At 39.2% G+C, this 13323-nt stretch overlaps 1 protein-coding gene across 8 annotated transcripts in view; it reads left to right on the plus strand.

Moving 5' to 3' along the window:
* ZMYM2 (zinc finger MYM-type containing 2) overlaps positions 1–13323 on the plus strand; it is a 123626-nt gene that overhangs the window by 67406 nt on the left and 42897 nt on the right. For all 8 annotated transcript variants that reach the window (XM_019524293.1, XM_019524295.1, XM_019524292.1 and 5 more), the window contains 2 exons: positions 6775–6947; positions 12626–12791. In XM_019524293.1, the coding sequence (XP_019379838.1) occupies positions 6775–6947; positions 12626–12791 (339 nt within the window). The remainder of the gene's footprint in view (positions 1–6774; positions 6948–12625; positions 12792–13323) is intronic.

A 13323-nucleotide genomic window follows, 5' to 3' on the forward strand; every position in this document is an offset into this window, starting at 1 on the left:
TACTATGGACAAATAAAGGAAGAAAAACTATTCCATAAAGGACTGTTACAACTATCCAAGCTGGTCTTCATTTGCATAAGGAACCTGTAGAATTCATAAACTAAGGTAGACAAGGTTCTTTGGGTGAATCTGATATCTTTTATTAGACCAACTTGATAGTTGAAAAAAAAATTATAGGAAGCTTTCAGGTTTAAAAACCCTTTGTCATGCTGAGGAAGTCTCTGCAGTTGCTGTATGCTCTTCCTAAATGGAATGAATTGTAAAGAAGCCCAAAGGCTAGGCTGACTCCCCAGGTACCTCTCTACTATTTAACTGCAATATTCCTCCCCCTTCTCCCCCCTCCCCAGCCTGTCTCTCACCCATTGACTCCTCAGTTTACATCTTCATTGATTGCCTGTCTTGCATGCACACCAGCCTAGCCTCTGGCTTCTTTACTATTTATTCCATTCAGGAAGAGCGCACACCAATTGCAGAGACTTCCTCAGCCTGATGAAGGGTTTTTAAACCTGAAAGCTTCCTATAAAATGTTTTCTAACTAATTAAGTTGGTCTAATACAAGATACCAGCTTCACCCAAAGAACCTTGTCTACCTATGCCCTTAGACCAGCATGGCTACAACCGACACCCCTGTAAACTAAGGTATGTTCTTGAGAAGGCGCAGAGTTTACTTGAAAAACCCTGAAGTATTGCAGACTTTCCCTAATACCCAGTAACGTCCTGTTTTGTTTAAAATACGTGTCATAGTAGGGAATATGAAATAAAAAGTAACACAAGTTTACCAAAGGTTTTTTTTGCCAAGCTAAATTGAATCTTTCTTTAAATGAAGTAAGTGATATTTTTCTAGATGGGGGAAATGTAGCTCTCCTGCATCTGGACTTCAGTCAACCATTGGATATGTTGTCGTATAGGAGATTTAATTATTAAATTTAAGAAGTGTGTGTTAGAACTGTAAGGTAAGTAAGGAACTGGTTGAAGGGTAGATGGCAATTAGTAATGTTGAAAGAAATAGTATACAGCTGGAGTAAAGTTCTTCAGGTATTTGGTCCATGGGCCAATCTTGAATATGTTCATTAATGATGCTGGCACAGAATGTAGAAGTGTGCTGATGCAATATTGTTAAGAGGCATTGAGAGGATGGGGCTATACTACAGAAGAGGATTGGGATACCATACTAATAAGCTTGTCTGTAGTAATAAAAATGGGATGAATTTAAGAATACAAAATGCAAGGAAGTGAATTTATGGACCCGTAAAATTTTGGTGTAAGATGAGAAATTGTTCGGTTAAAGATAACTGAGGAGGAGAAGGATCTGCATGGACTAGAGATCATAAGATGACCATGAGCTACCAGTTTGATACATCTAGGAAAAAGGCAATGCAACCCGAGCATGGGTCAGGAGAGGTGTTTGTAGTAAAGATAAAAATGTATTAAAGTCATTATAGAAGATGCAGTGGTGTTTCTGGAGAACTGTACACTTCTCAGGCTTTCTGTATTTAAGAAAAACAAATAGAAATTAGAACAGTTATAGAGGGGGCTATTAGGATCATCAAGGAAATAGAGAGCTGCTTTTAGGAGATTAGAAAAGTTTGGTTTCTTTAATCTAGCAAAATTATGGTTGAGAAGGGTATGATTGCTCCTTACAAGTGTAGTAGGGAGGTAAACACCAGGGTAGGAGTAGAAATGTGTGTAAAGTGGACATTTATTAAATGTATGCAGGAAATTAAGAAGTTCTTAACACTTACACTGATCAAGTTCTGGAACACTCTGATTGGAAGAATAGTTAAAATCTAATTGTTTTTAGGATGCAGCTCAGTACATTTGTGAAAGAAATTATATGATGGGGTACCAGACAGGATCCCATGCAGTCATATGTGTTCTTATCCTTCACAGACCAAGCTGGGAAGGATAAGAGTCAGATGCACAGATGTGGGGTTGAGACTCTTCTTTAGCTTATTCAGAGTATTTAGACAAATGAATGTACTGGACTAGGGATGCAGTTGTGCTGTAGCCTGGTGAGTGCAGGTATGGCAGATCCAGGTTGTTGGGGTTCTTTTTAATTGAAATAGGATCTAGTTCTTCAAACACTGCACTCTGTTCTTATGCTGGCTGTAGACTCCCAGGATTGAGAGAGTATACTATGAATAGCTCGTTGGGGCAGGACTTGACAACTTCAAAGGATGCTGAAAGGAAAATTCTTTAAATCTGTAATACGGTCTGTTGGTGCACAAATTTCAGTTCCTTCATTTGGTATGTCAGAAAGCCAGTGGAGTCTAATAGAGGTAGAGTGCTGTTGTCCTTTAGCACGCTTTAGAATGTGGAGGCTGAGTCCACATATTAGGGTCTCCTATTGTCTGGGAAATGCTCTGGCATTTTCCTTCTTAAGGTGATGGTCTGTCCAAAACAATGGATGGATAGTGATCTTCTCTATGCAGAAGACCAGTCCTGGATGTGGTAATCTCTAGGGGCTAAATCGGATGACCTACACAGGTTATTTTCCAAAGCGATTAAGACTCCGGCAGCTAATAGACTTTAATACTAAAGGCCTGTACTTGTATCCGGTTAGAATTCAGCTCATATTGTCAAAACAAGAACTCCAGGGGCACTGAGTTCCAGCCATTCTGGTATGGACAAATAGTTTGAGATCAGTAACATAACCCCTTAAGGGTTGGCCATGGTTAATATGTAGGGTTGTCAGGCATCTTAATCAAAAATCTGCAAGTCTCAAGATTTCTCAGAGCAGTCAGGCAAGTCAGATACCCTTTGTTTTCCCCAGTCAAACCAGTCTTTTCTAAGTGGGATCTAGCACTGGTGCTAAAAGCCCTTACCACCTATCCTTTTGTTCTATTAACAGTCACATTATTATGTCTGTCAAATCCTGCTTCTTAGAAACCATCATGCTGCTAGACAAGGCTTGATGCTAGCTGTTCTATTCATGCAGAAACCTTGTTGTGTATTCCATGATGATAAAATGGTTCTGTGGCATGCAAAATTTTTCTTACCAAAGGTGAATTCCTCTTGCTACATATCAGGCACTTTTTCTCATAATGCTGTCCCAATACTGTCCAAATCTACAGCATTCTACTGTGTACTGCTACTGAGAAACTGTGATTATAATCTGGATAAAAACAGAACACTAAAGACCTGCTTCAGGCACAGTGAATCAACAAGCCAATTTAGCTGCTTTGTGTCTTTTCACCTGAAGTAGTGCAGTTTTGAAGTATTCTAACTAAGTTATGACTTGTGGAGTGTATTAGAGCAGTGCTTTCTGCTTTTTCTGCTTTCTGCTTCCTGTCTGATCTGATGCTCTATGTGCCATATGCCACACAGGCTGTCCATGCCATGTGTGGGAGCTGTGCTGCAGGTTGGCCACCCCTGTGTTTGAGCATTAAACAAACCTATTCCTAAAGGTTTGTTTAATGCTCCTTTAAACAAAGGAATAGTTTAATTCCACACATCTAATGATACTGTGGGCAGAAGAACTTGTGTTTGAACTGGAGTCTACAGAACCTATCTTCTGAAGAGGTTTCCTTTGGGCTTTGGAGAGTGATCCAAAATAACATGCCTTCCAGGCATTTACTTAAAAGGGGAGAATCTATTTCAATCTGTTTCTTTATCCCTATCTACTTTATGTTCCGTGCTTATTATTTTCCATGAGTCAGAATTTTGGGGAGAAATTGGGAAAGTTTCTTACCTAATTTCCTTTCTGCCAGCAGCATCTTCCACAATTCTAGTAACCCCACTTTGGCTTTATTAGCCAAGGAGCAGCGTTCAGTTTCTTCTTACAGTTTGTGGGCCAGTTAATTTACTATGCACAGTTCACTGGTTGCCATTAATACTTTTTTGTAATTTTTCATTCTGAAAGTTTTTTACACAGCATTGAGATGATTCTTCTCAGGAGGGGTGGTTAAAAATAGGAACATCCCCAGCATCACATATGCTGCAATGCTAAACAACCTCTGGAACTGCAAAGGGAAGGGGGATTGCCTCCTGCTTTGCAGAACTATGGGGAGATGCTGCTAACAGCAGAGTAATGTGAATGGTCTGTGACCAGACATTTCAGTCTTAGTAAATAATTGTGAATATGCACACTGAAATCCCTAGGGATGTTGCATTGGATTTGTTTTGAGAAATATGTTTATAATCTCGGCTGTGTATCTTTTTTTTTTTTTTAAGGGAGAGGACATATTTACTAACTCAAGTATTTAATTTTACATGGTCTCTAAGTTAGGCATATTAATAGTTCCGTAATCCCATTAAAGGTTCTGTTGCCTAATCCTCCAAATCAGTGGGTGCGTCTACACATGCATGTACTTCAGCCTAGATTTATTTTGCATTAAAATACTGCAGAGTAAGGGTTTTTGGGTAGGTTTCTACAAGTGGCGGAGATTAGGGAGAAAATTTGCTCCCAGTTCCCTGCAGCCCTGCAATGGGCCCCTGCCGCCACTGGGGGCAGCTCCAGGCTCCCTCTGAGGGCTAGCCCAGGAGCTGGCAGGGAGCACCAGCCAGGAGACAGCCTGCTGCTAGCTGTCCCACTGGCAGATTGGGGCAGGGGGCTAGAACCTACCTCTCCCCTGCAGCTCTTTCCAAGCCCTGTGCCTTGATCACCCAATTGGGGCACAGGACTGGGACCTGCCCCTGACCAGAACAGTTCCTGGCCAGCCCCAGGCTGCGCAGGGATGTGTGCATGTACATCCCAGAGCTGGCTGGGAACTGCCTGAAACAAGACAGTCCCCAGCCACCTCCAGGCTGCAAGTTTTTCCCCGCGCAGCCTGGGAACTGTCCCAGTCGGGCAGGTTGCAGCTAGCTCCAGGCTGGATGGGGAGCTGTCCCCATACAGGGAGCTCCCAGCCCCTGTTCTGCAGTTGCAATTGCAGTTGCAGAGTACGGGCTGGGAACAAACTTGGCAGCTCCGCAATTGCAGGGTGGGGCCTGGGAACAAGCTCCCAGCTCCCTCTCTACAATAAGGGTCTCCCAGCTCAAGCCCTGTGACTGCAGAGCTCAGGCTAGGAGATGAATCTCCCAGCTCCCCTCTCCCCAATCGCAATGGCAAAGTGGGGCTGGGAAATAAGGATCTCTCAGCCCCCATTGCCTAATCGCAATCTGGGAGCTTCCTGCTGCCGGGGCAGAGGTACATAATCCCCACCCAGGCTCCTGTGGCACAGCCTGCTCTAGCAGCAGGCAGCCCCTGGTGGATGGCTGAGCAGGAGCAGATTTTGCTTCCGGTCAGGTGTCTACACGAGAACTACAACGCCATTACTAATGCTAAGTAAATTTGCTATTTGCATTTGCAAGGTTTACTGTGAAGTAAGCATGTGCACATGTAGACGCACGTATTTACTTTGTGGTAAACTACGCTAATGCAAAGTTAAACATCTTTTGTAGATGTGCCCAGTGTGGCTTAAAAGATCTTTAGAGAGGGCATTTAATTTATTATTTCTAATTTTGTTTGTGATTCCCATGCATATACCATGTTTTACTTAAGGGTAACAACTTTATTTCAAGTTCAAGTCTAATTTATTGGGCAACAGTATTCCAGATTCTCACTATAGAATTGTTGTATAAGCAAACAGTCAACCTTATTTTACTCTTTTCCATGTATTATCCCCTAGTATCTTGACCATTTTCAAAGGTGCTGAGTACTCCATCTGCTTTGTAAATTATATGAGATCAAGTAGTGGAAAGTACCAGATAAAAGCAAGACAAAAAAATACTGGATTCTACAAACTCAGTCCATCTGGTTGCCTAAGTTTTGTACCTTTTGTGGTTATTAAAAATAACCTGGGAAATGTGATCTGTCTGTAAATCAATGCATTGTTGTCTTTAGTCTTTAGAAAGCCTGAAAGGTGAGAGAGATTTGACTTGTTTCATTCATCTTAGTGTGTTTTCAACTTTTGGAGTGTGAAGATGACCATTTTTTATGTTAGATGCAGCTCTTTCAAGCTTTGCAGCTAATAGCTTTAGCTGGATATATAACTGCTGTACTTGTTTGGCAATCCTAGATTGCCACATTTGTTTCTCTGGATATCAAAAGTCTAAGTGGCCTGTACCCATCTTCATGGGCTCCTTTTTATGATGGACAGAAATCTGTGACAGACTGTGACAGAGACTGAAAATGTGGGTATAAACAGCATAATCGTTATCATTTTATTTATTTAAAAACATTAAAATATCTTTTTTATAAGTTCCTGGATCAGTATATTGAGTTACAATATTGTAGAACTGAAAATGAATGGGCTACATAAGGTGTTATATGTCTTAAATAGACAGAAATAGTGATGGAAGTGAGCTGATGCTTAGAGAATATGAAGGTTGCCTTTAGCCTTTTAATTTAATTTCTTTTATTGGTTTTATTCTTCTAAGAAGGACACTTGAGCAACCATGATTTTAAGTCAAAAGTTTTTTATAGGTGCTTATGTAAAACACAAAAAATAATTTCCTGATTATTTGTGATAGGTGTGGGTGGGTGGGGTTGTGTTGAAGGGGGAGGTGATATGCTGCTAAGCAGCCTCAAGTATTGCGTATTCTCAGATGATGCCAGCACCCTAAAGTATGTAACCTCCTAGTTGTGCAAGAACTATATGCAGGTAAGTTTGGTATTATATAAATAGTTTATAATATTCAGCTGTTTGAACTGATCTGAAGCAGCTGTAGTTACAACTGTGTCAATTTAAAATTTAAAGTTAATGTTTTCTTTAACTGTGATTTTGAAAGTTCCTTTTCCCCATAGACATTATTCTGTTCCTAAGTGTGTTAACTTTTTAAACTTTTTTGTAGGCTGTAAGCTGCTATATAAACAAGATTTTGCAAGACGGTTAGGATTGAGATGTGTTACTTGTAATTACTGCTCACAGCTCTGCAAAAAGGGAGCAACTAAGGAACTTGATGGTGTAGTGAGAGATTTCTGCAGTGAAGAGTGCTGTAAAAAATTTCAGGACTGGTACTACAAGGCAAGTAACTCAGAATTTTTGACAAGAGCACCAAAATTACAAAAGACAAAAATTCACTTGTGAGGATATATTCAAGGATCGTGCAACAAATATGGCTTACTTCAGCACGGCATTTGCTACGCAATAAGCAAATGTTCATTTTATCATTTCAGTTTTCTCATAACTTAGAGCAGCATTTCCACCTGTCTGTCTGTTAAATCAGTTGGCAAGGGAAACTTGAGTTTCAAAGTAACAAAGAACTACAATATATTTGTTACTTTAGCACTGTAAAAAGAACTATTTTTTCTCCCTTGATTTGAGAAAATATTTTTGCTGATTTAAATTTTTTTCATCTTGTATTCAAAATGTTGAATAATACTTTAGTGGCAAATAGGTGGGACCTTGGATAGGCCAAAGATTAGGTTAGCAGAGTTTTTCTTCTTCCTGTTTTTTTGCCTCTTTTTGCCTCTTCCTTTTTCCCCGCTGTTTGTGAACTTCAGAAGCCTTGATTGTTCAGTATGTCCCAGTAGAAAGAATGCCAAAGAGAAAAAAACGAGACCAAATGGATTTTTTTTTTTTGTAAAAGTTTAAATCAAATATGACGGCAGCTTTCTCTAAATCTCTGGAAGTTTGACTACATTGTGAAGCACAGATGGCCAAGATGGTGCATTAAGAATTCTTTTTGGAGAGAAATAAAAGTGAAATTGGACTGGGTTTAAGCTGCAATTAGGACTGTGGATAAAATGTTGGGTCTCAGTGAACAACCTGGAAAACTACATTGATAATATCAAAACAAGAACTACAAATACAAATGGATACAAATGCAAAACCAGACAGGAATACAAAAATCATCATCTTTCTATAACTGTGTACAGCCTGGAAACAAGGCAGTGAAAAGCATGAAGTATCAGAGGGCTAGATACAGTTCAATAACCCAAGATGATCAACCTACCAAAACGACTTGAATCTGAAGAGAGACCTGGTATTTTGGATTGCAGTTTCCAGAAGTCTTACAGCCTCATGTTGTAAATAGGTTTTATTAGAATACTGAATGTAGGGGTCCAGTTAACATTTCAGAAAAAAAACTGCCGCAGACCAGAAATTTCTTTTTCTAAACTGTCTTATCTGAAACAAGATAAGAATGGTCTGCATTTTTTTAAGCCTTATGAAAGGTTTCATAATATTAATTTGATGAACAAGCCTTAAAACTCAGGGGTCAGAGGTTAAAGTTTATCCCTTATAAAAAGTGCCTGCTGATAGGGGAATCTAATGCAGCTGAGCTGTTTTGACCAATCTCTTGGTTAGGAATGCCAGCAAAGAATAGTGTTCTTGGGGCATTCACCTAACTGGCTTAAAATATCCAAACTTCCAAGGATTCTGATACAAATACGGGAAATGCTTGAAAACTTTGACCTCACACACTCTTCTTGGCCATGTCATAAGGACTTAATTTGAATGAACCATTGTGTCTGCTTAAGAATTGCTGTAGTTAGTGCTAGTGGTTTTTGTGGCAAAAGCACTTCAATTTGAGCAGACTTATTGCTAAGTTGTAATTTTGATAACATTGATGGTCTGTCTGTTAGACATTTTTTTCTTCTTTCTTAGATCTTATACTCAGTGAAATTCATGTTAATTTGTTGAATGGTTAAAATATTAAATTTGAATTATTAAATGCTTCTTCCTAAATCAGTCATAGCACTCAAGTTTGAGTTTTATTCAGTTAAGAAAGATGTGCATGTCCTTTTACAAGGATTTGGAAAATGTATATTTTGCTGAAAGTCTCTTTCTATTCTTACTGATTGCCTTTTTTAAATAGAGCCACTCTATAGTATGATTATCAGATTTTTGCAATCTGCCTTTTATTAATGTAACTGTTAGCTAATATTTTTTGCCAGTTGGGGAGCAGATAGAACATGAGTAAAATGTAAAAAGAATGAATGACCCCCAGACTTACACCTGTTGGGTTTGATTAAAGAATAGCTTTAAGTCTTAATTATGTAGAACACAGCATTACAGTAGAATTTCAGTAAAGTAAGTAGTAGTAATGTTATAACACCAGCACATTGCATTCATTAAAAAAATGTCTGTCTTCATTATCTATGTCTAATTTGTTTTAATTGGACAAACTTTTTAAATTAACAGGTAGACTGCATTAAGGTTTTAGAGAAACAAATGCTAAAGAGATCAGCCCTGGGGCTGAAGACCTTTATGCAGCTAGCTGGCAAGCGTAGCAAAGACAGCAGCAATACTACTTCCCATACTGTTACAATATCATGCATCAGCGCTAATCAGGAGGGTCAAAGAGTAAGAGTAGTTCTGTCCTTTTTCCTCAGCCAGGAGTCCAACACAGTTGTCATTTAGTGTGAAGTGTGATGTGGCATGTATTCATTAAGAAGGAGGTGAAGTGAAAGGTTCTGTGTTGTGAGCCTAAGCTAGCAGCCAGAACAACTTCGCTGAGGTCCAAAGAGGGCCCAGGTGCAGTTATTCAAGAGGACCCAGGTGCAGTTGCTGCTGTGTGGCACAGGTGAAACCCCAGATCTGGCTTGCACACCATAGGTTGTGACCCCTGCCCTAAGCCATCACCCCTTTCCCCCTTTACCAGCTCATATGTCCATCTTCACAAACATAATAGTTTAGATAGTAATCTAAAAAATCTAAAGTAGGTGAGAACTTAAAATATAAATGTAGTTATTTAACCGAGTGGTTCCTGGCCTGAGTTACAATTTGATTTTTATTGTGCAAGAGCACTGCCATTCCAAACTTCGGAATTTAGAATAAAAATAGCCTCTACCACACTTCGACTAAATCTTTGGAACCACTGTCAAAGAAGAAATAACACTTGTTTTGTGGCCATGTGGAGGCAGTGACTCAGGACAGGTAAATGATTGGGCTAAGCATGTATATCTTCAATATACATATAACTATATGTATAACTATACCTAAAGATAAACAGCAGATGATACATATTCAACTAAGGCTGAAAAGTAGGTGAGGAGTCGCAGGGGCAAAGGTATATTCTGGAAAATAAAAGCTGTCAAAAACAGCAAGATTTATGAAGGGTCAGAGCCACTATAATGTGAATAAGGGGGAAGCATGACACCAGGTTCCTGAAGCAGGTTGGAACAAATCTATAGTAAGTTGAAAACTCTGTCCTCAAGTGTTACACTTTATATATGTGTGAAGACACACCCTTGATTTTATACATGCTGGAATCAGATCTGTGTCTGGGGGAGGAACCTATGATACCGATTCAAAAGAAGGCAGGAATGCATGAAGAGATGAAGCCAAACTTGTGGCATAAACAGAGTGTTGAGAAAATGGTGAAAGAGTCATAGAAATTCAGCATCAAATATGATGTGATTTGTATGGATAAAGACAAATGAAAAGGAGACGGGGAGGATAACGTGAGAGGCTGGAGTTAGTGTGAGTCAAACTCCACAGATTTTATCTAGTCAAAAAGGTAAGGGTTACAAATAGGGAAGAAGACAGGGTGGAGATGCATTGTATTGCCTAACTGAACCAGACATATAAGCCAAGTCTTGTTATGAAGTGGAATAACTGTCAAGATGATATGGTTTGACAGGAAAAGCCAGAACTAAATGTCCCTATATAAAGTAATGATGAGGCAGTCCAGAAGGAGGAATGGGTCATTATAGCTAAGTTTTAACTGAGGAGGAGAGAAATAGGGGGAAAAAATCACTAAAGAATACTGCTCCTGAATTTTAAAGATCAAGTAGCTAGTACTTGCATTGAGGGTGGTGCTTCTGTGATGCAGCTAAAAGTCCAAAGTATAGATGGATTTTTTCTGTAGCTGGTCAGCTGGGAATCTAATGGTAATATTAGTTTCATCAAGCTTCAGAGTCAAACCCTCTTTAAGAAACTGGGGTGGAATACAATTCTCAGAACTGTTGCTCGACTTTCTGTAGGTTCTGAGAGAGAGTGCTTATGTTGAGTCGTAGGCAGAAGGGTGTATGCATTTTTAAAAAATAGATACCAGAAGTTGGACATGAAGTTAATACATGAATAACCTAAGTATCAGAAAAATCTTGACTGGACACTTAGCAAAAATTAAGTGACCAAGAAATGACACCAGGCGGTTATGTGAGCTCAAGCTCAAGCACAGGAGGGGCTAAGTGCTGTGCTATGTAAAGATGCTGTATATAATATTGAAAAAGTGAATGTGTGTAAATAGTAATGATATATTAAAAGATGGACATACCACTTAAGTTCTTGTCCTTGAGCTAATTATTGTGGTGTCCTTTTCTATAGGTTATTTGAAAACTGCCAGTTCTTAGCATGCAAGCCTTATGCATCTACAGTGCTACTTGTCTTTACAAATGAATGCTCTTCTTTTTCATGTACTGCCTTTGATCAGTAGTTGACAGGCTTTTTAAGCTGTGAGCTAGCGACACAGTTCAGGTCAGAGGTGAATGGGTGGGTGGATGGGTAACAAGACCCAGCTGCTGCTGCTGCCACTTTTCCCTGTGGTGGCACTGGAAGCAACTGCTCCCAAAACCACCTGCTGCTGGAGCACAGCCTGTCTCTGGACCAGATCAAATAGCTGTGCAGGCCAGATCTGGCCCCACCCTTAAATGTTTGGGGGGAGGGAGGGGCCTCAGGCCATCTCATTCATCAAATCTATTTGAGATTCCCACGTTACCCATAAACTGTTTTGGTTTTTTTTTTCCTGTTTTTAAACATTTTTGGCATCAATAGACATGATCAGTTTTGAAGAGCATGCAGTCATATAACAAGTCCTGGTTTACAGAGGAAGTGAAACTAGTACCCTCAGTATTTTGGATCATAATTTATACTATGATGTGTGTTTACTTTAAGGGAACTTTATTTAGTTAAGAAAAAAAAAAGCTTGGACCTTGTTTGCCCAGGTAAAACAATCATGCCCTCTATTGAAAACCACATTAATGTAATTCAGAGCTAAACATGTAGACTTCCAAGACTTCACCTACAAGCTTCAAGTGTACCCCTAAGCACTGAATTTCTAATCAGAAACACTGAAATGGCTGAAAGAGATTTCTTTTAAATTTATATTCATTTGTTGCTGTTACCTTGGAGTAAACTTTGTAAAATTAAGTAAGTATTAATATTTATTCATGTGAAAATTTTTCTACTAGTAGACAAGGTCCCCCTAACCAAAGATCTTGTAATTTAGTTGAAGTATGATACATGAGGCAACAGTTTTATTGTTATTTTTTTCTTTTTTGACTTTGATAAAAAGCACATCTATTTCACTGTTAGTTGGAAAGAATCATTAGAGTCTCAGTGTCTCTCTTTCTCTCTCTCTCCCTCTCTCCCTCCCCCTTCTCTCGTTTTGTAGAATGTTTCAGTAGAACTGCTAAAAATGGTTCCATGGAATGTAGGTTTCTTGCTGAGTGTGCAGATATGAACTAGTTTTATGGACTTAAATGTGTTTTAGTGAAATAGAACCTACTGATTCTTTTTTTTTCATTTTTACATAGTTGAAAACCAAGTGATTGTATTTATACAGACAAACTAGAAGGTAACATAAATTTTGTGGCATGGCAAAGTCTGGTAAAAATAAGACTTGTGTCCATTAAAATTACTATAGAATCAATGAGAAAAGACTTCATTCTTTTTAACTAGCTTTTTAATATGTAATTTAAAAAGTTTTTTCTCTAAGTTACCTTTTTTAAAATGATAAAATCTTCCTTTGCATTAAGGCTGCCAGATGTGACTGTTGTAAGTCTCAAGGAACTCTCAAAGAGAAAGTGCAATGGCGTGGAGAAATGAAACATTTTTGTGATCAGCACTGTTTACTGCGTTTCTACTGTCAACAAAATGAGCCTAATATGACAACTCAAAAAGGACCTGAAAACTTGCATTATGGTATGTGACACTTTATAAATGTTAAATGACAAAATGTAAAAAAAAATATTTTATAAGGAAGTCTCACAAATTTCACATGTGGATCAAATTTTACTTCAATTGAAAGATTTGTAGATAGCAGTATGAGCTCAGGTTTGCAAAGTGGAAACTTCTCTAAATGAGCAATTAAAAGTTGATTAAATGGTTTTCATTGCATTAAAGGAACCAGCAGCATACCTACAGGCTGGGGACTCCCTTCTCATCAGTGCAGAGGCAGAAAAGGATCTTGGAATCACTATTGATGCCAAAAAGAACATGGGCCGGCAGTGTGGGGACGCGGTCAGGAAGGCCAACCATACCTTGTCATGCATCCACAGATGCATCTCAAGCAGGTCCAAGGAGGTGATCCTCCCCCTCTATGTGACACTGGTCAGGCCACAGCTGGAGTAGTGCATCCAGTTCTGGGCGCCGCACTTCAAGAGGGATGTGGACAACATGGAGAGGGTCCAGAGGAGGGCCACCCGCATGATTGGGGGCAGCAGGGCAGGCCCTA

The sequence above is a fragment of the Gavialis gangeticus genome, unplaced genomic scaffold, assembly GCF_001723915.1.
Source record: "Gavialis gangeticus isolate Ggan-Ray unplaced genomic scaffold, GavGan_comp1, whole genome shotgun sequence".
NCBI lineage: Eukaryota > Metazoa > Chordata > Crocodylia > Gavialidae > Gavialis > Gavialis gangeticus.